This window comes from Oryctolagus cuniculus, chromosome 10, assembly GCF_051225735.1.
Source record: "Oryctolagus cuniculus isolate XC-2025 breed Fujian yellow rabbit chromosome 10, ASM5122573v1, whole genome shotgun sequence".
NCBI classification, from domain to species: Eukaryota; Metazoa; Chordata; class Mammalia; order Lagomorpha; family Leporidae; genus Oryctolagus; species Oryctolagus cuniculus.
Genome location: NC_142876.1, coordinates 95,246,635 through 95,272,049, shown reverse-complemented (window position 1 = coordinate 95,272,049; position 25,415 = coordinate 95,246,635). Strand labels below are relative to the sequence as shown.

Below are 25,415 nucleotides of genomic sequence, written 5' to 3'. Positions count from 1 at the left end.
TAGCCTATTGAGCCACGGCGCCGGCTGTTTTAAATTTTACAAACCTTAGTTGATTTTATGATTTTTAAAAAGTAACCTATAAATAACATTTAAACTGTGGAGAGGTTAAGGAAAGCTATGTTAGGCATACGGACAAGGTCATTAATGCTTTAAAGTTTATATATTTAAAGACAAACAATCACCCAGGCTATATGGCAGGAAGACCCTGTATGTCAGTGTCAAGATAGCTACTCTTCAGTTCGGCACATACTCAATCGGACTCACCCCTAATGGTAGAGTTAGAAACATTCCAGGGGATTCCAATTCAATCCCACCAAGGTGGCATGTACCAATGCCATCTCACTAGTCAAAGTGATAAGTTTCAGTTCACAATTGATCTTAATGATAGGATTAAGTGTCAAAGGGATCACATAAACAAGTCTAGTGTCTGCTAATACTAACTGATAGAATTAAAAAGGAGAGAATGATCCAACATGGGAAGTGGAATACACAGCAGACTCATAGAATGGCAGATGCCCTAAACAGCACTCTGGCCTCAGAATCAGCCCTTAAGGCATTCAGATCTGGCTGAAAAGCCCATGAGAGTATTTTAGGCATGGAAAGCCAAGACACTCTGGTAAACAAACAAACAAAAATGACCTAAATGAAAGATCTCTGCGAGTGAGATCCCAGTGGAAAGAACGGGCCATCAGAGAAGGAGGTACCTTTCTCTGAAGGGAGGAGAGAACTTCCACTTTGACTATGGCTTTGTTAAATAAGATCAGAGTTGGCGAATTCAAGAGGCTTCCATATCCTTGGCAGCTCATGAGAAGAGCCTCGGGTGATGACTGACGTCATCAATAAGAGTGTCAATTGTTAGATCAACAACAGGAGTCACTGTGCACTTACTCCCCATGTAGGGTCTCTGTCCTTCATGTGTTGTACTGTGTGAATTAATGGTATAACTAGTCTTCAAACAGTACATTATACTTTGTGTTTCTGTGTGGGTGCAAACTGTAGAAATCTTTATTTAGTATAAACTAAATTGATCTTCTGTATATACAAATAATCGAATCTTGATGAACAATGGGATGGGAGAGGGAGTTGTAGATGGATGGTTGCAGGTGGGAGGATGGTTATAGGGGGAAAAAAGCTGCTATAATCCAAAAGTTGTACTTTGGAAATTTATATTAAATAAAAGTTTTTTAAAAAAAGATAGCTACTCTTTGAAGTAACATAACAATGAGGCAGGAACCATCCTACAGTGTAATTGCTGGCACAAGGGAACTGGCCCATGGTTTGAAATCAGCCTTGGCCATGCTTCCAGCTCTCGCTCATGTCTCAGACAAGGCAGATGCAGAACTTGCGCCTCCATGAAGCTCAGCTCTTCTCTGGATAGTTGTTTTGTTTGGGCTGTTTTTTTCCTAAAAGTAAAATCATCATATATCACAACAAAGGCCTTCATTTCTTCTTGGCTTTTATGCGGCTGGGACTCTCTGATCACACTGTGTGGGGCCATGAAAAACTGTCCCAAAAATGATTCCTGGAAGAAGCAGAAAACTCCTGCTAGAAATACATCTTTACTCTTGGCTGCTTCCCCAGAATTCCCCGCCGGGAACCGTGGTGAGCAGGCAGGAGGATGGATGGCTCTGGGGTCTTCCCCCATCTCTGCCGTCCATGATTCTTGAAGTCCGTCCAGAGCCGATGACTGTCTCCTCCAGTCTACAAAGCCACTGCCTCCATGGAGGCCCACGCACTGAGCCCACTCAAACTCACTTCAAAAAGAAGAATTGCACATTCCTGCTCCAGAGAGGCTGAACATTCGGACCAGCAGCTCAAAAAAGCCTGTTAGAACTGCCAACACAAACAACTTCTCAACTTCCATTGTAAGAGGTTTTCATCAACACTCGGAATCCTTTGTATTACAGAAATAGCTTTCCACCCCCAAAAAAGCAGGACATTAGAGAATGGTTCCTATGGTCCCAGGAGTGCTGAGGCCAAACCCATTTATATTTGCACAAAAAGTCTTGCCGTGGAATACGATGCAATGGTTAAGATTCTGGCTCTGCAGTGCAAATAGATGAGTTTGACTCCTGGCTCCCCTACTTAATAGCTTATGAAAGGGAACAAGTTACCTAACTTGCCAAGCCTTGCTTTCCTCATCTTAAAAATGGGATAAATAGTAGCACTTTCTGCATGAGTTGCTGTACAGAAGCATGCGATGAACCTAGCGGAACGCAGAGCACCAAGCCTAGCACTGAGCCCTCTGCAGTCTGCTCTTACTCCTGCTGCCATCACAGCAACAGTAACAACCACGGCTCCTGCAGCACAAAACCTGCCCCCACACCTTCCTTCCTGCTCGTGCAGTCACAAAACTGTCCATTTTTTCAGTTTGTGAGTTTCAGGATTGCTGATTTTTGTGGGCACATACCTTGCTTTTCTGGAATCCAAAGGAAGATAAACACAAGGTGGTTGATTTTTTTGTGCGTGTTTTTGATTTTTTTTTAAATTTTCATTCAGTAACCCTACACCTTTTTTTTTTTTTTTTTTTTTTTCTAAGCAGAGTTAGAGAGAGAGACACAGAGAGAGAGAGAGTTATAGACAGTGAGAGAGAGACAGAGAGACAGAGAGAAAGGTCTTCCTTCTGTTGGTTCACCCCCCAAATGGCTGCCACTGCGGGCGCGCTGCACCACTCCAAAGCCAGGAGCCAGGTGCTTCTCCTGGTCTCCCATGCGGGTGCAGGGCCCAAGCACTTGGGCCATCCTCCACTGCACTCCCGGGCCACAGCAGAGAGCTGGACTGGAAGAGGAGCAACCGGGACAGAAACCGGCACCCCAACCGGGACTAGAACCCACAGTACCAGCGCCGCAGGCGAAGGATTAGCCTAGTGAGCCACTGCGCTGGCATCTCTATACCTCTTAAACCTGCCTCCTCTTCTCCCTGCCTCATTTCAGCATCGTTTATCCTTCCAGCGTGGGCTGCTGCCTGCTCCTCCAGCATGGTGGCTTTCCCCAAAAGACAGCTTTGATCATGCTCTTCCCAGGCTGCAAAGGTGCAAAATCACTTAGCTCAGCACTCAAGTCACTCCCTGTGCTGGCTGATCCTTTTTCGCTCCCTCTTCTCCCTGCTCTGCGACCTCAGCTACAGAACTACACTCTTTCTTTTAAGCATGCCTTGCATCGCCCCAACTCTGCTGCCTTTGCTCAGACTCCACAGCTACTTCTACATCTGGTAAAATCTTTTCCATGTTTTGAGTCCAGTACAAACACCATCACAGTCATAGAAAGCTCCCCAGCTCCTCTCTCCTCCAAATGCCCATGGCATTCCTATAGAATCTGCCACCTTCTTCCGTGGGCAATGTCTCTGCCTGGTTCCAGATTTTGCTTCAAATCTACTTACTGGGTAGGGGCACTTAGCTGTTCCAAAGCATGGAAAGCAAGATCCTGACCTCTGTGCTTTGAGCCCCTACAGTATTTTCTACACCTGTTCTTACACCTGCAACAATTAAGCAGGAATCTCAGGCTCCCACTGAATGCAGAGAGAGCTTACAAATAGCATCCACAGATAAAGATGCTCCTGCTGGGGCTCACAGAGAGAGTATGGAAAAGCCATCCAAAGTCCAAGGTGATACTAGACACACAGTTGTTTACTGCATTGTACAGCAAGAGCTTCCTTGCTGTTGACTTGATTCCCTTCCATCATTTGCTCCACTGACTAACATTCTCCTCTGCATATTTTTCCATAGCTTCCAATAAGTCATACTTTCTACCTCCTCATAATTCTACTTCTTTACAGTTCACATTATTCATATTCATATTATTTCTTTATTCTATATAAATTTATTAAGTGTCTCCTCTGTTGTAGGCATTGTTTAAGACAAGTTCTTTCAGATAGAAGTTCTACCCTAGACTAAAAGACAGACATTGAAGACACTGTTCCAAGTATGTTATTCATTATATGATGGGTTTTCAAACACTGTTGTAAAATGCACATTATGAAAAAGCTATGCAAAGGCCGGCGCCGCGGCTCACTAGGCTAATCCTCCGCCTTGCGGCGCCGGCACACCAGGTTCTAGTCCCGGTTGGGGCGCCGGATTCTGTCCTGGTTGCCCCTCTCCCAGGCCAGCTCTCTGCTGTGGCCAGGGAGTGCAGTGGAGGATGGCCCGAGTACTTGGGCCCTACACTCCATGGGAGACCAGGAGAAGCACCTGGCTCCTGCCATCGGATCAGCGCAGTGCGCCGGCCGCAGCGCACTAGCCGCGGCAGCCATTGGAGGGTGAACCAACGGCAAAAAAGGAAGACCTTTCTCTCTGTCCCTCTCTCTCACTGTCCACTCTGCCTGTCAAAAAAAAAAAAGAAAAAAGAAAAAAAAAGACAAAGCTATGCATGGATTTCAAAAATTCTTACATGAAAATAAACCTATCTTTTAATTCCACTTTCCATGAACTTTTTGAAGTAACTCTCCATGAAACAACCTCAAAGTCCCTGAGGAGGAGACTGGCACAGTGCAACAGGACACAGACAGAAGGAATGCATGGATACATATGGGAGGATCTCAAAGATAACTTGTTAAGTTAAAAAAAAAGCTCAGCAAAGAACAGTCTTTGTTATATCATTATACCTCTCATATAAATACCCTATTATAAATGCCACTGATCTACTACTGTTTCTCAGGATGTTGCTTCTAGGGGGGTGGGTTGAGTCAGGTAGTACCTGCTATGGAGCAGACATATAATTATTATTTGGTGAAAGTGCATAATTGGGGCCAGCAGACACAGGAACGAACACACTTGGCCATCCTCTTAACTCAGTATTAGGTCTCTTAACACGAGAATACAAAAAAGGCAGTAGCTGACTCTTAAATATCTATTTCCAGAAAAATCTAAATTCATCCTTCTATAAGACAAACAAGTATTGAATGAGTTAACAAAATGATATATGCAGACTACTTTTCAATAGCATAAGATGGGTTTCCCACTTGCTGATGTTTGTGATTTTAAGAAGCTTTCAGCAGGATGATGTTTTCTAGCTTTTCTTCAGTCTCTTAATCAGTGTGGGGGATCTAAAGTCTTCATTCTAACAATTAGAAAAGCAATGGAGGTTGCCTTGATGGGATCAACTCCTACTTCACTCTTGCATAAACTCCCTGCTCTCTTCTGTTATTGTTGGCATGAAAAGCCTGAGTCACAATCATAACCGTGACAACCACAACCCTTGTCACTTACTGAGCATTTACTCTGTGCTGGGAGTGTGCTGCATGGCCACTGAGCATCCCAGTCACAAGCCCTCAGTGATGGCCTGCAATATAATCATATTTTACAGACACAGAGATAGGCTGAAAGATACAAAGGACTTTGACCCAAGTGCTATGGCACTGATGATGGTATCCCTTAGTTTTTTATTAAATTCCCCACATTTAATATTTTAACCATATACAACAGCTCCAACAACCTGGATTATGAGTGAAATATTCGTATTAATAACAGGTCTAGAAGTGAGAACCCACATGAAATCCAAGAGTGGTGCTTCTTTATCTGCTCAGGAATCCCTAAAAAGCTCTTGCATTGCATGCTCGGGTGGTGGAAGAGCACCCACACTCAGCAAAGCGATAGGACACCTATCTGCCAATTACACAGTGAGTGTTTCTCACCAAGGCCCATTCACTGCAGGTTATCAGAAGATTCTCGGGCTCTTCATTATTATAACCAATTCATTCTCTCCACAGTAATTATCTGCTGAGCAACATATCATGCTGCCCTTGGAACCATCAAACTGACATAGCATTAAATAGCAGAGGGCTCTGAAGTTAAATTTAAAACCACTCTTTTACACTTCAACTCACACATCACATCAAGATCTCTTCAGCCAATGGAATATTCCACTTGACCAACCCCAAAGGCCAGTGAGAGTCTATTCCATTACTTCACGCTCCTATCTGAGAAAGGTGGTGTTTATGTTCTTAAAACTTTCTAAAGGGATTTTCCCAGGACCTGACGTAAAACTATGCAAAGCAATTCGCTGGTAGGCAATTCTGCCCCCACACCATATGCAAAGGTCTCAAGTGCTGCTCATGTTCACCTCTGTGTCTCACCAATTATGGGTGGGGTCTCGCAAGAAATGGAACAATTCTTCAAAATACTGCAAGAGTCACAAACTTTGCATTTCATCAAAAAAGCTACTGTAAAGCATAAATTATTATACATATACCTCTGTATATGGCAATATGGGTAGTTTTTTTTTAATTAACAATGTTATCAATAAAAAACTGGAAGAGAAGATCAATCTACAAGCTGGCACTAAAACATGAATTTCACTGTCCCTGGACCAAAAAAGGAACAACAGAGCCTCTTCAAGGGAAATTATTTCCACTCCTAAGCTTACTCTATAGTTTCCAGAATTAAAGTTCTGCTAAAAAAAAAATTCTATGGAACCCAATTTAAGTTTGCAGGAATGGTAAACTGGAGAAAACAACTTTTTTTCTACCCCCAAAGACTTATACAAAGCAAAATCAGTTCATTTCTGGCTTCCTATTCTATCACTTCTCATATTATTTAGTTTAACATTTAAGTAATTTCCACTCACCTATTCTTCATTGAATTCAGAGTAAAATGAAAGAGAGGCAAACATTAAAATAATCAGAATCACCCACAAAGAAAATTTCCAAAGCTTCTGGGAGATATAACAGAAACATCATATTTTCTTCAGAGAAAGTCACAAGACTTTTGAATTTGTAAAAAGGTTTCCCCCAAAAGGTAGGCTTCCCAAAAATGTGACATTATGCTGTGTAGAAATTCCCAGCACCTTGACCCAATACAGAAGAAAGTCCCAGGCACTGGATGGTTAGGTTTCCCTACAACTTGAGCTAGTATTGTGGGTAATGAAGTGATAGAATTCACATTTCATAAGAAAAGTCATATAAAGGAAATAAGATATTATTTTTCTAGAAAGTGATTTATAATAATACTAAGAAACTATTTTCTTAAAAAATTCCTTCCCCTTCTCAACATTTACAGAAAAGGCTAACATATCTTGAGAGATTTACTATTTGCTGATATTCATCCATATGGTAGTACCAACCAAAAGCCAAGAAAGGGGAGGAATGAAGAAAAGAAAAGATTTTGGGGGAAAATATGAATGAATGGTTAACTCTACCAAGCTGGTACCTCTTATGTGAGCCAATACTTATTAGGTATACCTGGGACCATCTCTTGATTTTGCTGTTGTTGTTTGGACAGTGTGGCAAGTTGAGAACATTGCTATGATCACCAAGGAAAATAAAACACACTGCATTACAAGACACTGCAACTGCAAGGCCAAGTGTGTGCCTCTAGTCTTCCCCATGCAAGGTGGTACAGATGGAACACCAGCACATCAACTCAAGCAAAAGCCAAGAAGTGAAACAGTATGGGGAAGGGAGGTCATAAAGGCCTAGTTCCATTCATCAGAGCTGGCTCAGCAAAACATTAGTCATGGCAAGCCGTACCTAGGCCAGCATCAGAAAGGTGCAAGAACCAACCATAGCTACACCTCAGAGGCTCAAAACCATTTCTAAATATAGCCTCCACTTTATGTTTGCAGGGGCTGTAAATCAGAGAAAAAAACTTTTTTCCATCTCCAATAAAATATTTGCACCCAAAGCAAAATCAGCCAATTTTTGGCTTTCTACCAGTTTTGCTTGGGCATAAAATTTTCTGACACTTCACCAGAAATGTCAGCATTAGTATAAGGCAGCTTTAAACAGGGAAATGATTTTGTGAACTGTGGATAACCCCTTCAACCCCAACAGGAAAAGGGAGAAAAACACATACCTGAGACCCATTTTTTTCAGTTATTAGTATAAATGGGACAAATTATTTTTCTTAGTGGCCAAATCCTTCCTCATAGGAAGTGTCAGTCTTTGAATTCAGTGAGGGGAGAGAGGGTCATGTCTGTTTTACTGATGTAACCTCAACACTCAGCACAGATCCTCCAGTGGAGAAGGCTTTCAATGAATAGTTAAAAAGGAGGGAGAAGAGGAAGGAAAAGGAGGAAGACACATAGAGAGAGGGAATAAGGAAGGAAAGGGGTGGAGAGAATAGGAGAAAAGTTCAGGTAGAGATCATGTACCCTCTCCTTTTTTGTGTGTCTTCACTTCTCTGTGCTTTCAAGAATCCAGCTTGATAGAAAACCAATCATATTTTGCTTACGGCGTCCTGTCTGCAGCTGGATGTGTCATCCAGTGCAATCAGCTCAGCCGTCCAGGTACAGCCTACCAGCAGCTGCCCTTGGGGAGGAAGGAAAGAGTAGAAGGATGAGGTAAAGCTAACAGAAGTTCCTTTCTTCAATGGTCATTCACTCAACCACAGTCAAGAGCGTGACTGCTATCTCCAGGGTATGACACCACACACCCCGTGGAGCTAGACTTCCATCCTGCAGGCTTGGGAAAGACTTGGGCAAAGACAGAACACCTGAGCTGGCCCTGGAGGGGCAGGATTTATCCGGGAAGAACCAGGGGTGAGGAGTGAATCTCAGAATGAAGGCAGCACAGCAGGTAAATATTTTCCCAAAATGCTCATGGAATATACCGTAGGACGACCATATTTTAGAAACTGCTAATTGAAACAAATTGCATAGGTTTCATCACTACAGGCATTCTCGGAGCTTTTACTAAGCAACTGGAGCAGAAGTGGTGAAAGATTCAATTTGCAAATCAGAAAGAATGGACTTCTGGGAGGAAAAGGCCCCTTACCATTAGCTGTATTAACTTGAGCAAAATATTCAACTTTTATGAAATGCAGTTTCCTCTTCATTCATATGAAAGAAATGACAGTGCCAATATCATATAGTTGTTATGAAGCATGAATGTTACATTAAAAAAATACGATCAGTTCAGCACTGACCGTGAGTTTCTGTTCAATTGTATCAGTGCTGCTTCTATTCCTTTTGTTTACATTTTTTAACAACCAGCATCATGAATATAAATAAGAAGAATATTTACAGAGTTCCTTAAACAATTTGAGCCATTTCCATCAGCTACTCTTTGGTAATGCCACGACCATACACAACACCCATCCCAGCACACAGTGGGTGCTCACTCTGTGTTTTTGGAGGGAACAAGGCAAAGAAATGACTCTACAGAGAGAAAACTGCAGGACAGTCAGAGGATGCTCGAGGCAAGGTGTTTTTTATTATTTCTTTGGGCAATTGGCTTCTGAGGTCTGGAAGGAGTGACTTCATCTTTCGCTAGGAGAATGAGGGATTGAGAGCACAGTGTTCAGCTTGAAGGAGGCATCACAAAGAGTTTATTTTGGTGGAAGTGTTTGAAGTGACTAACAATGAGCTCATGCCTGCTGCCCGGCACCAGCCACCAGCCTGGGCCTGCCTGCAGGGAGATCCACATGGCCCATCACCAACAGCCCCCATGAGATATGCAATGCCCACATGCAAGGAGGCTGCAGGGATGACTCCTGTTTCTCCATGAGGGGACACTGAGGCCCACACGAGGAAGCAGCCGACCCAGGAACCAAAGTGAGCTGGTGGCTGGGAAAGCTGGAGAGAGGCCCAAGCCTACTTGGTTGATTGTCTGGCAGGCTTTGGAACTGAATCCCAAAGGATCATTTTCTTTTTTTACTCAATTCCTGCATACATTTATCGAGATAACCTCATCTGTCATAAGTCACACACTAATCTCACAAACAGTTCCTAGAAATGAGCAAGTTACACAGAAACCTTCCCCCACTGAGGGCAGTGCATGCATCCTGTAAAACCTCCCCCACGGGTCTACATGTAAAAAATCAAGTTTACTAGCCAAAGACCTGCACAGGTATAGAACACTACAACTACGTGTCACCAAACCCAGCAGTGAACATCCGTATCTGGGGTCTACAAAGAGTTTACAAAGAAAACGGGTTGACCTAAAAACAAAAGCCATCCAACCAAAAATATATATATATCCTGTGGAGTCCACAGCACAAAAAAAAAGCCCTGAGAGTTAAGTTTTCAAACTTTACACTGGGAGGTGGGCTCATGCACACTGCAGACCACAGACTTTTACAGGAAAACAGACAGTATTTTTTCAAAAACACATGATTTATGTATACACATAGGTACATTCACACACACACACTTACACAAATGCACACAAGCATATCTCAACTGTAAGCCATAGAAAAAAGTACATGGTCCAGAGATTCTGTATGAATTCAACTGTTAGATTTCATTTTTTTTTCACTTGGTAAACCTGGGAAGTGGTTGGAAAAGAAAGCATAGTTGACTGGAAACTTGTCAAAACTCAAGAGTGCTTCCAGGATTCTACAGACTTGTTTGTTTCCAGGAGGGCAGGGCTGCCCAATTCTTTCTAAACTAAAAATATAACTAGAGATTATTTATTGTGATTGCACATCTTATCCATCATGCTCATTTGCAGCAACTGGTTAAGTAAAAATGGAATGATCTAAACCTTGATTTAACCCTGATGGTTCATCCAGCTAGAACTGCAAGTACATTTTACCAAATCCAATTAGTATGTGCTGCCCTTGACCACAGAACCACAGGTTACACCAAATCCCCCCAGCACCCTACCCTGCACCCTATCCTCTTAGAGTCTTACTTGACATTCATTTACCATAAAACTGGAAACAAGTAACCACCACCCAATGAAGTTCCTGGCACATTAGAAAGCCTAGCAGAGACTGGACGAAAACCTGAAGTTCCAGGTGGGGAGTTGGTGGGGTGAGTGCAAAAGTGGACCCTGGTCTCAAGGGCTTTAATATCAATAGGTACTGATTAGGGGCAGCAAAGAGAAGGCAAAGGGAGAAAGAAAGAAAGAAACAAACAAACAAATAAGCAGGCAGAGAAAAGCTTCAAGCCTCACAGAATGAGCAGATCCAAAACTTGGAGGAAAAGTTTGGACACCACCTGGCCATCCTCCCCCTCCCACCACTATAATGACTGTGTTTCTGCATGCAGGTGCACCAGGGTTGGTCTGTTTCAGAAAGTGAATTCACAGTCATTAGGTTTTCAGTGAGAGCAGCCTTGGTGTGGGGGGGCATCCTTTTAGTCTCTGATTAGACTTCTACTGGGGGAACTTTTGGGGCTTCTCCCAGTGTAAGTTCAGGCAGTTCCTCAGGGAACCTTGGTTTGGTGTATGGGGACAACAGGGAAGTGACCAGGAGCCACTGGGGTTAGGAAATGGCAATGGGACAGAGTTGGAATGTTGAGCAGGAGGCCCTGTTTTGAAGTCGTTTGCTGTTGGGGTAGATGCACTGGTCTGATGGCTTAGGGGATCAGACAGAAAAAAGGGTGCAAATCCTGTAAACGGAGAAGAAAATAATATAGCTTGCCTCTCAAAAGAGCAAGTATATTGATGACCAATGCAATTTCAGACTTTTTCTTTTTGGAGTCCAGATGGCCCAAAGTCATGCAATGAGACCACCCTTAGTAGACTCATTGAATGCTAAAGAATTCACTACACATTGCTATGTACTATTATGAAGAGAAGTCTTCCTTAACACAGGGAAGAAAAAGCACTGGCTTGGGCCTCCTACACAAGAAGACTCAAACCTGAAATGTATTTTCAAACAAAATGTACATTTCACTTCTTAATATCGGGGTATACACAGTCAACAGTGGATCTAGTTTACACCTGGTTCCATATGCTAGGCCCTAGGTAATTAAAGTATGTCTTATGCCTAATAAAAAATGAAGTTAAAAAGTTAAAACCAAAACAATGACAGGAAACAACATGTGTGTACAATATGTTACTAACACACTGATAATTTTCAAAAGTCACTTTAGAAAGAAAGAGTATTATAAATCTTTCAAAACACAGTGATTTATTAACCAAAAAGTCTGAATGGTTTGTGCTATTAAATTTAGCTTTTAAGTTGTTGTGTCACAAGGAGATCTTTTGTTCCCCTAGATTAAATTTAGCAACTTGCATTTTGTTTTTCCACAACCCCATGTTGTATGCAGTCAACTTTCTGGGCTGTTCAGGAGAAATGCATTTGGGAGTTATCATGAGTTTACAAGCCAGGAATAGAGTTTATCAAATAATCCAGCAGTGATTTATTTCCATCTTCTTCTTTGCCTTTTCCTACCTATACAGCTTTCTCATAAAATAAACCTTCCCTAGGCATGGGATGAAATGGAGGGAAAAAATGTGGTGGCCAGAGGAAAACCATTTCAGAAATGTGTTTGTTAAACAAGTGCAAGCAATAAATTGAGCTTAGAAGGGAAAGGCACTTAGAAGAAAAACTGAAAGTACTGACCTGAGAGTCAAGCTGATTGGAGCAAGGGTGAAAGCAGCAATGTGGAGGATAAGCAGAAAGGAAAAGGGATAGCAAAAGAGAATAAAAGGAAGGAAACACATTAGTTTTAAACATACAGCCAGCAGATGTTATATTAGCAGGTTTTATAACCAAGTGAAGGACAATAAAGCAACATTTATCTGATATTACCTCCTCCCACCCCAGAAAAACCCCGGGCATACACTGTGACCTGTTTTATTAAATAGCATACATAAGGAAACCAGTATCTGCTCTCATGCGCATCATCCCAACAGGCACTGATGTGAACCAGAGGTACAGTGCTCCCACAGCACAGGCCCTTTCCTGGAGGAATAGAGAGAAAGTCCCTATCTGTGAGCATATAAAAATTTTATTATTTAATAAACTGAAATGGAAATTACTGAGGTATTAGACCTGGCAGTTAGTGCACATGTCAAGAAAATTGTTATTTGATCCAGTGAGCTGATGCTTATATCCATGAGATATATTTTTTTCATCCCTGAAAACTAAAAGGAGCTGAGCAATTTGGCTTGAGGTTCAAAGATTTCCATTTCAGATGCTCACAGAGCACTGCACCTAGCAATGATCAAAGATCTCATGAGGAACGCTTTGGTGCAGGGCCACCTGCCCATCACTCTCCCAAGTGAGGCGGGGTAACTTCCAAAGCTGCGAGTAATTTTTTTCAGTTGTTACAGTGAGGTTCCGACTTCATTGCTGAAAATATCCAGATGCCTGATAACTTATTTGTACAAAAATACCTAACATGCCCTTCTAATCAGTCAAAACAGTAGTCTCTAAAGTCAAGCAAAAAATAAAATAAGAAAAAAAAAAGTGATCATCTCCCAGGCGACCACAAAGTGGACATTGATTTTATTCATCTTTAAAATGCCCTTTGCAAAAACAAACCGGATAAACTAATACTTTAATCCACTACTTTCTCAGTGGGATTCCACCATCATCTCATGCTGTGGAGAAATACTTTTAAGCACTTTACACCAGAGAGGGAAACACAACAAGACAATCCCTCAGGATAAAGCTTAAACTAGAACGACTCAAATGGAAACAGGCTGATGATAATGACCAAAAAAAAATCAAAGAGAAATTTAAAAATTAAACATATAGTGCAAGTGTCAATTTGATAATCCCTCATATCTGAAATCTCCTTGCAAAGAGTTTGGTGAACATAAATGCACAACTGATGAAAAATGAGTTAGGTCAGCATGGTCATTGTGGGGACTTTGGCAACACTGGCCCCAGCTGCTGTTTTAAATCCTTTTGGATAGGAAGCAATCAAACTGAGGTTCATGGCCAAGCTTCAGGGATTCCTACACTGCAATAACCAGCAAGCATACATTTCAGGGAAAGCTGCCTCTTTTGAGGGTTCCCAGTTTGCATCAAATTCTCAGAGGTGTCCATGGTGTATATGATCTTCCCCAAAGGTGGCCAGTGATACTGTGTTCCCACCTGCCACTCGTTTGAGAGAAATCCCTTCAAATATATCAACAACCCCAAAGTGAGAATTGTTCAGTAAGGAGCGTAAATAGCTAAACAAATAGAAAAGGTATCGGGTTTATTTCATGTACCAGGAAACTTATAGAATGTATTATCATTCTTAAAAATAATAAATCTTAAGTTTACATTTTGAAAAGAGTTCTGAAAGGCATCAAGGAAATTATGTCACAGGTTATGGGAGTACATCAGAAGAAAAAATGATAAGCCTCTCTCCCAACCCTAGATAAGGCTCTTTTAGGCATCTACAATAATTTCTTAACCTCTGAATGTATGGTGGTGTTAGTACTTGACCCAGTGGATTAAGTGGTACCTTGTTTACCATTCTGATGCTATGTCTTAGGTACAGACCCACTGGGGACCCCCCCTTCTCCCACAGCTGGGGAGGGATGCGATTGAGATGTCTATTTGTGCATTCTCCATCTTCTAGACAAACACCAATGAAACCCTTACTGTACTCAAGATAATTATATGGAAGGTCACCTGACTGACTGCTCCCTGTGGGTTGGAAGCAAGAAAGCCAGTGGCAGCAAGTCTTGTTTGACAGACTCGATTAACCTCACGCTTTCCCTAAGGCACCTAAGGATTAATTCTGAAGCTCTAAATAAAACCCAGAGGCTTTGATGGCACTGACACAGCAACACCACATATTTCACTGCGTCAAAGGTTTAATTAGCTACTTTGTTGTGAAGCAAATGTGGTATCTGACTTTGGCGATAGAATAAAGACCCCAGGCTGACTTGGGTCAACTCCTAGGGGCTTGCTCAAAATCCCACCATCCACCTTATGGCAAATCCCCCTGAAACAGCCTACAGTCCAGACAAGACACCCTTGACTGGGCCATCAGCATCAAGTACAAGAGCTGATAGGCAGGGCTGCACATGGGGACCATTCTGGAGCAATATGCACTTTAAGATGCAAAATCTTTAATGGTTGATGAAAAACATCATTCACGTGGAACTGAAGGGGAAGATGCATCGTGTAAATGCCAGCCATGTGTTCCTTGGACCACATCCATGGTTGAGAAATGCAAACACGGGGAGATGAACAGACAAGGCCAACATGAAGTGCCCGGTTAGAGAGAAGCAGGCCAGAATCCTGGATCCCCAGTGCTACCCTTAACCCGGTGCCTCTTATTGTGTACCACTGAAGTTCTGGAATATTTTAGAACACTAACTGTGTTAGAAAGAGGTCTTTTCAATCTGGTAAGTCACATGACAAGCCAGATACCACAAAATTTATTTCAAGTTCAATATTTTGGTTTTCAAAATCAAAAACTTCATTGCAAACACTTCTCCACAGCGGTAACATGGAGATACAGGTCACATTGCTAAGAGATCTTTAGCTCCCAGCACTATGGGGTAGGACTTTTGTAGTTGAAGCCAGCAACTGGAGGTACTGACCAGTTTGCAAAAGGCTGCCCTGCCGCTCCAGGCAGACATTTTGGTCGGAATACACACACATGGCCCAGCAGGCAATGTTTCAGAAAGGCAGACCAAGGCTGGTCCTCCTGTTCCCAAGAAACTTCCCCTCTGGATCTCTACCCCCACCTCCTGAGGGGCCTGGCTGGGGCTGGGGCTCAGACATTTCCCAGACTATGTTCTGCTGTTGGACCCAAGACACAGGCAGGCAGAGACCTGGGACAGAGTCAAGTCCCACCACACGTTTTATGAATTACAGTGCCTGGGAGGCATCAGCTTTAAGGAGAGGCAAAGGCAGAGATAAAGAAAATGTGCAGAAAGTACATAAAGATAAATGCCTGTAAAATCACTGCTGCTTTAATGCATTCCATATTGAAGAAATAAAACTGTGAATATTCTTGATGATTTAATAGCAACAGTGTCCAGCCAAGACCTGTTTGTCCAACTATACAATTAAGCTATTTATATGTAAATGTTTATAGTAGCTGATCCTGATTTTCACTCACAGTTGTGGGGAGCTGGTGCAGCACAGAAAATGCCTTCTAAACGTTGGACCATCACTTTCCCTCGTGAAAGAAAAGGCAGATAGCTCGTGGCCCAGCCACAATGCCTGCTCGGACAGTGCTCCCTACTGCCCGTGTGTCTTTAGTGGTATTGAATTGGCTTCTCCCTTCTGGACACTGGTGGAAGGGACTACTCTCAGTGGCACACCTGTCAGACCTGGGTTCAAATTCTGACTTTGATTCTTATGAGTTCTGCAACCTTGAGGAAGTTGTTTAATCTCTGTAAGTCATGGTTTCTCAGCTATAACATGGTGACATGATTTCTATGTTGTGGGTGAGACGAAAAGGTATAAAAAGTATTGCAGTTCAAGGGCTTAGCAGATCAGTAGGCATACTGTGCACATAAGACATATATAATTTTTGATTATTAATGTAATTGCAATTATCAATATTATCAGTATTATTATCTAGGGCATCAGTAACGGAGCCCACTGCTTTGAGAGCAGTGGGTTAGGAGTTAGCGAGCCTACATTTTAGTTTCACATCTTTCTGACCATAGAATCAATCTCCAGACGGTCATTCATCTTTTCAAGGTCTCAATTTTCTCTCTAATAAAACAGACATGATTGTAAGTTACATGTAAACTTTTGATCTTGAAATGTAATTCCCAAATAGTTATAAAGATATGTTTGAAATCAACAGATTTTTGAAGCCATGTGTTTTTTGGATTTTCCCAGCTTTTGAAGAACCAATAGACTGGCAGAACATTCCTATATTTTAAAATTAAAACAAAGCCCTCAAGGATTTTAATTTGTATAATTACTGCAAGAGAAAAAGAAAAGATATCCTGGACTTAACTGCTATAAGAGCTCACAGCAAAATAAAATCAGATTATCATCAAACTAATGCTAAGAATATTTTAAATAGTCTATTGGTTCATATTTGGATATAATGCTATATTTGAAAATGTTGCCGAAACTGTATTATGAATGAACCCATACATTTAACATAGTCATTAATACTGAGCGTTTGTCCTCATGTTCAACTGTTGCTAATGATACAAATGTCCCACCTTACAGGGGACTTGCAAAGCACGATATATTTTAACGGGTCATTAGAGATTCATTTTTTTGTTTTCTTTTGTACTTTTTGGAGATTCATTTCTAACAAGATTCAAGTCCACAAAACTAGCTTATATAAAGAGAAGCAAAATTTGAACCCACGTCTTTCTGTCCCTAAAGCTCATTAGCTTTCTCCAAGACTACAGAGAGCTGAGCTACTTTGCATACATCTTGATGTCCGTTAGGGCCTCACAAGTGTCTCGATCAGAGCTGGCAAACATTCACTGATTTATTCAAAATCTGCTGATCTCTTCCATATGGAATGAAACTAGAAAAGACAAATTCTGCCTTATTGTTGAACCAATAGGAACTCCACAGAGGTTATGAAGTTACAAAAAATTGTTCACAAAGTTCTCTCCTGATATGAACAATAGGAAAAGCAATGAGAGCAAGCTTATTTTTAGAGTCCATGTTGTATAAAAATATAATATAGGTATGATTGATCTGAAAATCTAAGTATTCTGGAATCTGTTTTGCAACAAAATTTGCTATCACATAGGCCCTATTCAAGCATATTTATTTACCAAGTGCTATGAGTTCCTCTTAAAAGATAAATCTCACGATGTAATAAAACATACCCAGAGGACATGAGTTCCTTCTACCTTCCCCTTCCTTGAATGAGGAATTATATTCTTCCATGTTCTTTCACCCAAGACAGGATTAAACCACCAATGTTTATCTGTGATGGGAAAGAACTACGATTTCAAAATTTCCAAGTCACAGTTTTTTGTACTTTGCTGGCAAAAATGCTAGATAGTGGACATCACTCAAGAAAAGTTGGCCAAAGTTGTATTAAACACTGAAGAGGTACACAATTCCTCAAGCGATAAGCCAAGTGCTTTCTTAGTATCCTACAGGAAGACAACCCCAGCCCTTACCAGGCCAGATTAGTCATACATGACTTGTTTCCAGCTTGTAACACAAATGTGTATTTCATATCGACCAGTACCAAGAAGCGCCACCAAGCAATGAGCATTCGCCAGTGACAATTCCCACGGCTGTAGAACTAACCTCTCAAGTTCTGCAATCTTCTTGTCCTTATCATTTTTTTCATTCTCCACCTCCTTGAGGATCTCCAGCAACCGATCAACCTCAGCTTGGGCCTTGCCACACTCGTCACGGTAGTAAGAGGCCTCTTTATCTAGCTGCTTTAGCCGGTCTGCAAACTCGGGATTCATCCTGGAGTCATCTTCAATATTATGTGCCTTTAACATTACATTTTTAAAGAATTTAGTTCAGACAATGATTCAGAACGATAGAAAATACAGTCACCAATGAATGGCCCAGCAATTAACTCAGGAGAGAAAATGACCACCAAGAATTATGGGTATACTGTTAGCGGGAAGGCAGAGTGGAAGAATCACACAGTTCAGCTATCTTGGAAAATGTTGATTTTACGTTGCATGTCAGGTTCCCAGAGAAGCTTCTTTTAGTATTGATATTTTGTTTCATTAAATGTTTTGGATTTTGTTCCCATCAAAACATGGGGGATAGGAGGACTACATACTAGATACTAGGACTAGACACTAGGAAATAGATATCCCAGGTCACTTGCGAAGCAGAATGAAGACAATTCCTCATAGCTAAGTGGGTGATTCATCCTGAATGCTTCCATTTCCAATGCAGAGAAATGGAAACAATATAATACTACATTCCTTTCCAAAAATCATCCCTGACACAGAATGAGCCAGGTACTAAGAGACTGGCTGACTGGTTCCCTGAACACTTCACCCTACTGAGAAATTTCCACACAAGATGCAGCTGGAAACGAAGACACAGAAGTGAGGAAGGCCTTTCCAGCTAACAGTCACACCCATAAATCCTTGTTCTTTGCAGTAAATTTAACCTAAACCAGGAGGAGGATGAGCTAGTTCATGAACAAGCACACAGACGAGAAACTGCAAACACATGCATGGGTGGGTGGCAGCTTTACACACGAGAACAGACACAGGCAACAACACAGCAACGACACTGCAGAATAATTTGCAGCCAAAGTAACTGTGGTTTGTGTGTGTGTGTGTGTGTGTGTGTGTTATGGCTTTTTCTTTTTTTCAAAATAAACTTTTGGCTGAAATATTCCCAGACAGATGGAAATAACGATGCACTGCAATGTTGTGCCTACCCCTTGCTTCCCATTATTCCTAATTGACTTCTTCAAAGAGCAGGCGGGGAGAGAACAAATCATTTAACAACGGTACACATTCAACACAGATAGTTCAGAGAAGTCCTGAATGGATGTATCTCCCAAATCCACGTGTGAAATGATACAGCAAGTTTTTAGGACTCGAGTTGTTCTGCTGTCTTGCTATGCAGAGCAGATGTTCACTGAGTTTTTGTACAGTTTTTAAGTTCAGGAAAAAACAAGGCAAGCAAGCTACAGCTAGTGGGGTGGGGGACCAAATGAATCATGCATGATTAGAACAATTAATACTAGTACGACTGGTAGAAGGTTGACAGTCTTTGCAATGATTTAGTAGAAAAAAACTAAAAAATTAGTATAAATAAAATGTTTTACTTATGACAAAATAATTACTTTGAAAATAATATTTTTGCATGTAACATATTATTTAAGCATGAGGATAAAAAGGGAATAATTTGCTTTCATGTTCTTTAATCTAAGATTTATTTATTTAAGAAATAAACAAGAGCCGGCGCCGTGGCTCAATAGGCTAATCCTCCACCTTGCGGCGCCGGCACACCGGGTTCTAGTCCCGGTTGGGGCGCCGGATTCTGTCCCGGTTGCCCCTCTTCCAGGCCAGCTCTCTGCTATGGCCAGGGAGTGCAGTGGAGGATGGCCCAGGTGCTTGGGCCCTGCACCCCATGGGAGACCAGGAAAAGCACCTGGCTCCTGGCTCCTGCCAGGATCAGCGCGGTGCGCCGGCTGCAGCGGCGGCCATTGGAGGGTGAACCAGCGGCAAAGGAAGACCTTTCTCTCTCTGTCTCTCACTGTCCACTCTGCCTGTCTAAAAAAAAAAAAAAAAAAAAAAAAAAAAAAAAAGAAATAAACACAACTATGCAAAACAACTTGGAAAAAACATATGACTTCAACATATGATCAAGTACTGGTTACTCCCTTTTACCAATGTTTCTCATAAAACCTTTATTTTTATTTACTTAGTATGCATCCTGGGTCTGATTATAATAGATTATTGAGCTTTTTCAGCTTTAAAATAATCTGAAAGACAACCCTGAGTAAATATGCCTTTAGGAATTTATTATTCTAATAATTTAATTTTAAACTGAAGTATTGAATATTTAACTTTTCTAATCTCCATTCTAAAATGTAGAGCAGCTCTTCCAATTTAACATGAAGTAACTACTCCAGATCTCTACTTCCAGTTGTGATAAAAATCATCGCATTAGTTTTCTGACAGAAAAGTATCTAAAATATATTTTAAAACAACTAAGAAAAAAACCTTCACATTAACCTCTCTTCTACCCTTCTACTATGTTATCATTATTACTCAACAGTTAAAAACTTTCATGACAGTTGTCGAACTATCCAGCCAACGACATTAAGATCTTTAAAAAAAAAAAAAAGAAAGAATGAACTAAGTAATGAGCGCTAGAAACATAGAAAGAAAATATATTCTGATTGCCTATTTCTGTCTAGAGTTAAAATTCCTTTCCTAATTGTGATTTTTAAAGGTTCATGAAGAGCTAGCAGTTAGCTGCTGTAGTTTATTTTGGTTGTTTCTATTCTTACAACTATTATTACCATGATTATTTTTAATAAGCGAATACAAGTTTATTGGTTGTGAGATCTAGATCCTAAATCCAGCACTGTGTCTTATGTCTACAGGCAAATGAATTCATCTCTCTAAGGACAGTAAAAGCAACAGCATGACCAGCATGGGGAGGATATTATTCAATTATGTTTTATTATGACTATTATTTTATAATATGTATTCCTGAAATGGGATTTGTTATACAGTCAAGTCAATAGGTTCAATCAATTTTCATCAACAAGATCCAACATAGTCCTTAGAGAAGGTTCCCTGATAGATTTACAGAGAAAGGAGCCTGTTAGGGATAGGTATGCAAGCATATTTTTTATTTTGGATCCCTGATGAAAAGAAAAGAATCCAAGGCCAATTTTCAACCCCGGTGAAATTAGCTGGGTTCTTAGCCTTTACAATCCAATAAGTTAATATGATTAAAGAACTCAAAGGATGTTCAGCAATACAGAAAGCTTAGGGAAAAAACATGCCTGAATCTAGACTATACCAAGTTTATAATTGCATTGGTGTCTGTTAGATTAATATATTATGTGCATGTTAATGATTTCTCTTTAAATAAACAGACAATCTCAAGAATATTTATCTATGAGTTAAATATTTCTGTATCATTCAATACCTACTGATTTCAAGTAAAAAGCATTTATGTGAAACTACCACCAATCTTGGTGCCAAAACTGTTGGAGGGCAATAAAGGTGTACATATATATCATTTTTAAACGTTTAAGTCAATATGAAGTTTTAAGAGTCTTAGAAAGATGGAAAAGTAACAGCTGCTTCTTGGGTTATTACCAAGGTCCATGTGAAGACTCTGAATTTCATCTAACTGGAAAGGCTGCGAAGTTTCCAATCCATCTGAGTATTGGAGGTAAAAGTCTCCACAACATTTACAAAAGGTATTGTAGATTATCAGCTCTACTCAGCCTGAAGCACAGCTTCTAGGATGGATGGAAATTTTTAGTCAGTAGAGCAAGAGACACTGATCTGAGACATGGGAGTGATACTTTGTTCAAAATTCTACAGTCTGAACCTTTCCTACAAAGGAAGCTAAGGAAGTACTTTATTTGTAGTTAAGCAATTCTCTTGCCTTTTCAAATTCTAACATGGGTTTTCTTTGTTCTGGATTGGCAGTTCCTGAAGAGGATCAAAGTAAGTAACAGATTTAGTTTAATATAGACCCTACAGGAAGAAAAACAGATTTGAATAAATCACGATCAACATATTCTTACCATGGCATCATTCGTAATCATTCAAGATTTACATTGAAAATGCATGGTAACTATTTCCCCTTAAGGATTTGTTGGTTTGAAACTAGCTCCCCCTCAAGATCAGCAAGAGCCTGAGGACTGTATTGTTCCAATGCACATCATCTTAGTCCTCCCATCTTCACTTGGAAGGAATCTAACTGTTGAAAATACAGACTGGTGTGGAATTTCTTTTAATGGTTTCAGAACTTATTTATTAGGAATGTGACCAAGAGCACTGTCACTTTCAAGAACATCCACGGATCATTAAAATAAAGGGAATATTGATAACTCTTCTTTTCTTAAGGTGGAGATTTAATGTTGATGATTCAACAGTCAGTTTAAAGATGAATCCAGGTTCTTCATCAAAATACTTCTGGATAATTTTAGGGTAACTCTCAAGAATCTTAGAGAAACACAGAAAATTAGGGAAAAGACATTTCAGAACTGTCTGTGTTACATATTAGATCCGTTAAGTTTTGAGGATCCCCCAATTACGTTTCTTGTATTACCATATGTAAGGAAATTTCCCACAAATGGGAATAATCACAACAAAGTTTGGAGTCTCACTGATGTGGGCGAGCTTCAGCATTTTGATGGGAACTGACTTTGAAAGCCTGGATCAAACACAAAGAGGAGTCTGGTCATGACCCAGGATGAGTAGTCCATTACAATACCTGCTAGTTATTTTAATGGGAGGATTCAGAACTACTTCAGGAAATAAGGCAAAATTTCAGATTAAAAGTATATCTAAATCAAAGTTAGGACACAAAAAGCAGCTAAGGCCAAAGTAGGGGGTTAACAGGTTTCAAAATCACACATCACAAGCTTATTTACAGTTAATCTTACAAAGGTTAGGCATTGATTATTTTCAATAAAATGCTAGTTCATCATTCCAGATGCCTAGAAAGGAAGGCATTAACTTTGGTCCAGAAACCTGCTGTGAAACAAAGCAGGGACTCTTCAATTATAATATTATATAACACTCTTGCTTTGAAAAGGACCTTAACAATTCTAATAAAAATCATTTCCCTCAAAATAAACAAATAACTAGTCATGACCATGAAGGACAAGCAGAATGTTAACTAATGGATCTGATGCTTTATATTTCCTGCTGCTTCTGGGTTTTGGCAATAATTTGCTAAACTTGTGCACTGTAAAAATAAGAGTCTCAATGGCCATACTGTGCTATTTCAGTGTCCACTTACAGTGCTTTAACATCTATTTTATATCCTAACAGCAGAACAGAGCATATAAGCTTTTTAAAACATTGTTTGATTTTGTTCTTCTAAAAGAATTACCCATCTTCATTTAAAGCTGTGATCAAAATACTACTTAATGAAAATGAAGCTTCTGATCGTGATTATAGAACTACAACTTAGAACAAAATTTAAATTTCATTTTCAATACCATGAATTAATACCAGGCATAATAGCTGAGCCTACAGAATACATTTGGAAACTAATAATGATATGGCTTGAAATCTTATACTTCCTGGTTGCTATGGTTTGAGCAAGATGTGGCTCCTCAACTCTGGCAGACATTTAAACCAAAAAGGCTTATGCTAATGGTTAATGGATTAATGTTAATGGTTAATGGATTAAGGGTGGAGACTTGATCTAATTATGGTGTCTAAGAGGTGAGCTGAGTGGGAGGTCTTCAGGTCACTGGGACTGGGGGGGGGGGGGGGCATGCCCTCAGAAGGCAGTTCTAGAAGAGAGTTGGCTATAAAAGCCAAGTTGGGCCCAGCTGCTCTTTCTCTGCTTCCTAGCTCACCATGTGATCTTCCCTGCACGGATGCCAGAGCAGTGGAGCTGCCTGAACTGGAACAACGAAGCTCCAAAAATAGCAGCCAAAATGAGCCTTCTCCCTTCCTAAGCAGTTTCTCTTAGGTATTTTAGTTACAGTGATGAAGACCTGACTAATTCACTAGGTTTAAAGAAACTATTCTTTCAAAATTCAAGCTAACTATACCTAGAATATTCAAAATTTGCCTATTAAAAACAACCATACCAGAAAGGAATATCGTTCCAGAGTGAGAACAAATAGAGTATGTACAAATAAATATAACACTCAAAATGATTTTTGAATGCTCCACACTAAAAAACTAAAAACAACTATATCAATGCTTACTATTTTTTAAGATCCCCTCGAATAAATATTTATTAATGTAATCCCATTTGACTATGGAATTACCTAAAATTAGCAATGCACAGAATGGAGGCAATTACCCGCATGTTTTGAACAAAACACACAGCTTCAAATCTTCAGTACTCTTTCAAACAGTACTTGAGTCCTTACACACTGAAAGCCTGAATCAACTGGAAGGTCCTGCTTAATAGAGCTGCATGTGTCCCATCTGCTGTGTATCTGAATTCTCTTTTAAATAGTTGTAATTTTACACAATGTGAGAAAGGACTCATCTAAAGGTGAATCAAATAATTTTAAGAGACTAAATAAAATCATAGAATGAAACCACTATACCTAAACAGTGACTGTGAAAGTATTTATAATTCAGCCCACCATGTCCCTAAGATCAGGCAGACCTATAATGACGTATAAATCAGGAAGCCCTCACTGAACATTAACAAAGGGTTTTTTTTTTTTTTTTCTATCTCTGGAATGGAAAAATATTTGCACTTTTTCTCATAATCCCCTATGTAAAATGTGATCCCTACAAAAAATATGTTCATAAGAGATGAGGTTCAAAGAAAAGAGTGTCTGGGGAACATCAGAGGGCCTCAGCTGTGCCCAGCCAGGAGCCAGGTTGCCTCCAGTGCCTCCAAATCAGCCATGTGCCTGGCAGTACTGCAGGTATCATATGAAGCACAAAACTGAGGGATCCAAGAGGTCCAAAGATTTACTAAAAATTTACAAAAAGACTTCTGGATACTTTCTCTGGACATAGTTACCACTAGGACTACAACAAAGGCACTTGAGCTGGACGGGAAAGCCATGTTATTTGTCTAGAATTAAGAACTAAGGGAATAAAAAGAACCCAACTGAAGTAAACCTGCACAGCATTTACAAGGACAGAACTCCTGCAGAGACTGGTAGTTAAGTCACTGACAGGCTATTATTTTAAGAAACAATAAAGATAGCAAGGCAAAATTTTAGCTTCCAAAGAAATGGCATTCCAGTATCACCTGGAACAATGGAGTGACTGAATTCAAGGAAGAAAAGTAAAGGGTTTGTTTGGATTCTAGGAAAAAAATACTCACAGGAGGACTTCACAATTTAATTCTGGTTTACTCTGATTTAGTGAAGACAGATGGACATGAGACTAAACCGTAAAATTATCTTGCTTAACAAGAAGCAACTATGTTCTACTTCACCAAAAATTGGGAGGGTGGCCATAGTAAAAATAAACATACAAGATGGAAATAAATCCCCAAGCACCAATAACTGGTTATAAAATAAAACGAGAAATATGCCATTCATAAGAGTAACCTAAAATCTGTATGTGGGGAAATGCTTAAGACCATTAAGAAAAAGAAATATCATAGACCTAGAATAGCAAAATGTCAAAATGTACTGTTAAAAAAACTGAAATAAATAAATGTTGGATCAACTGTATGATCTTGGAAATACAGCAATTATTCTAAAATTATTTCATAGGATGAACATAACCCAAAA

General features: G+C 40.2%; 1 protein-coding gene across 26 annotated transcripts in view; it reads right to left on the bottom strand.

Annotated features, from left to right (window-relative positions):
* ERC2 (ELKS/RAB6-interacting/CAST family member 2) overlaps nucleotides 1-25,415 on the bottom strand; it is a 1,012,357-nt gene that overhangs the window by 478,057 nt on the left and 508,885 nt on the right. For 25 of the 26 annotated variants that reach the window (XR_016214779.1, XM_051852281.3, XM_089306079.1 and 22 more), the window contains one exon: nucleotides 17,810-18,003. The exons of the other annotated variant lie outside the window; for it this stretch is intronic. Coding sequence is in view for 24 of the 25 variants with exons in the window: in XM_051852281.3 (XP_051708241.1) it covers nucleotides 17,810-18,003 (194 nt within the window). In the remaining variant the exon portion in view is untranslated. The remainder of the gene's footprint in view (nucleotides 1-17,809; nucleotides 18,004-25,415) is intronic. 26 annotated transcript variants of the gene reach the window in all.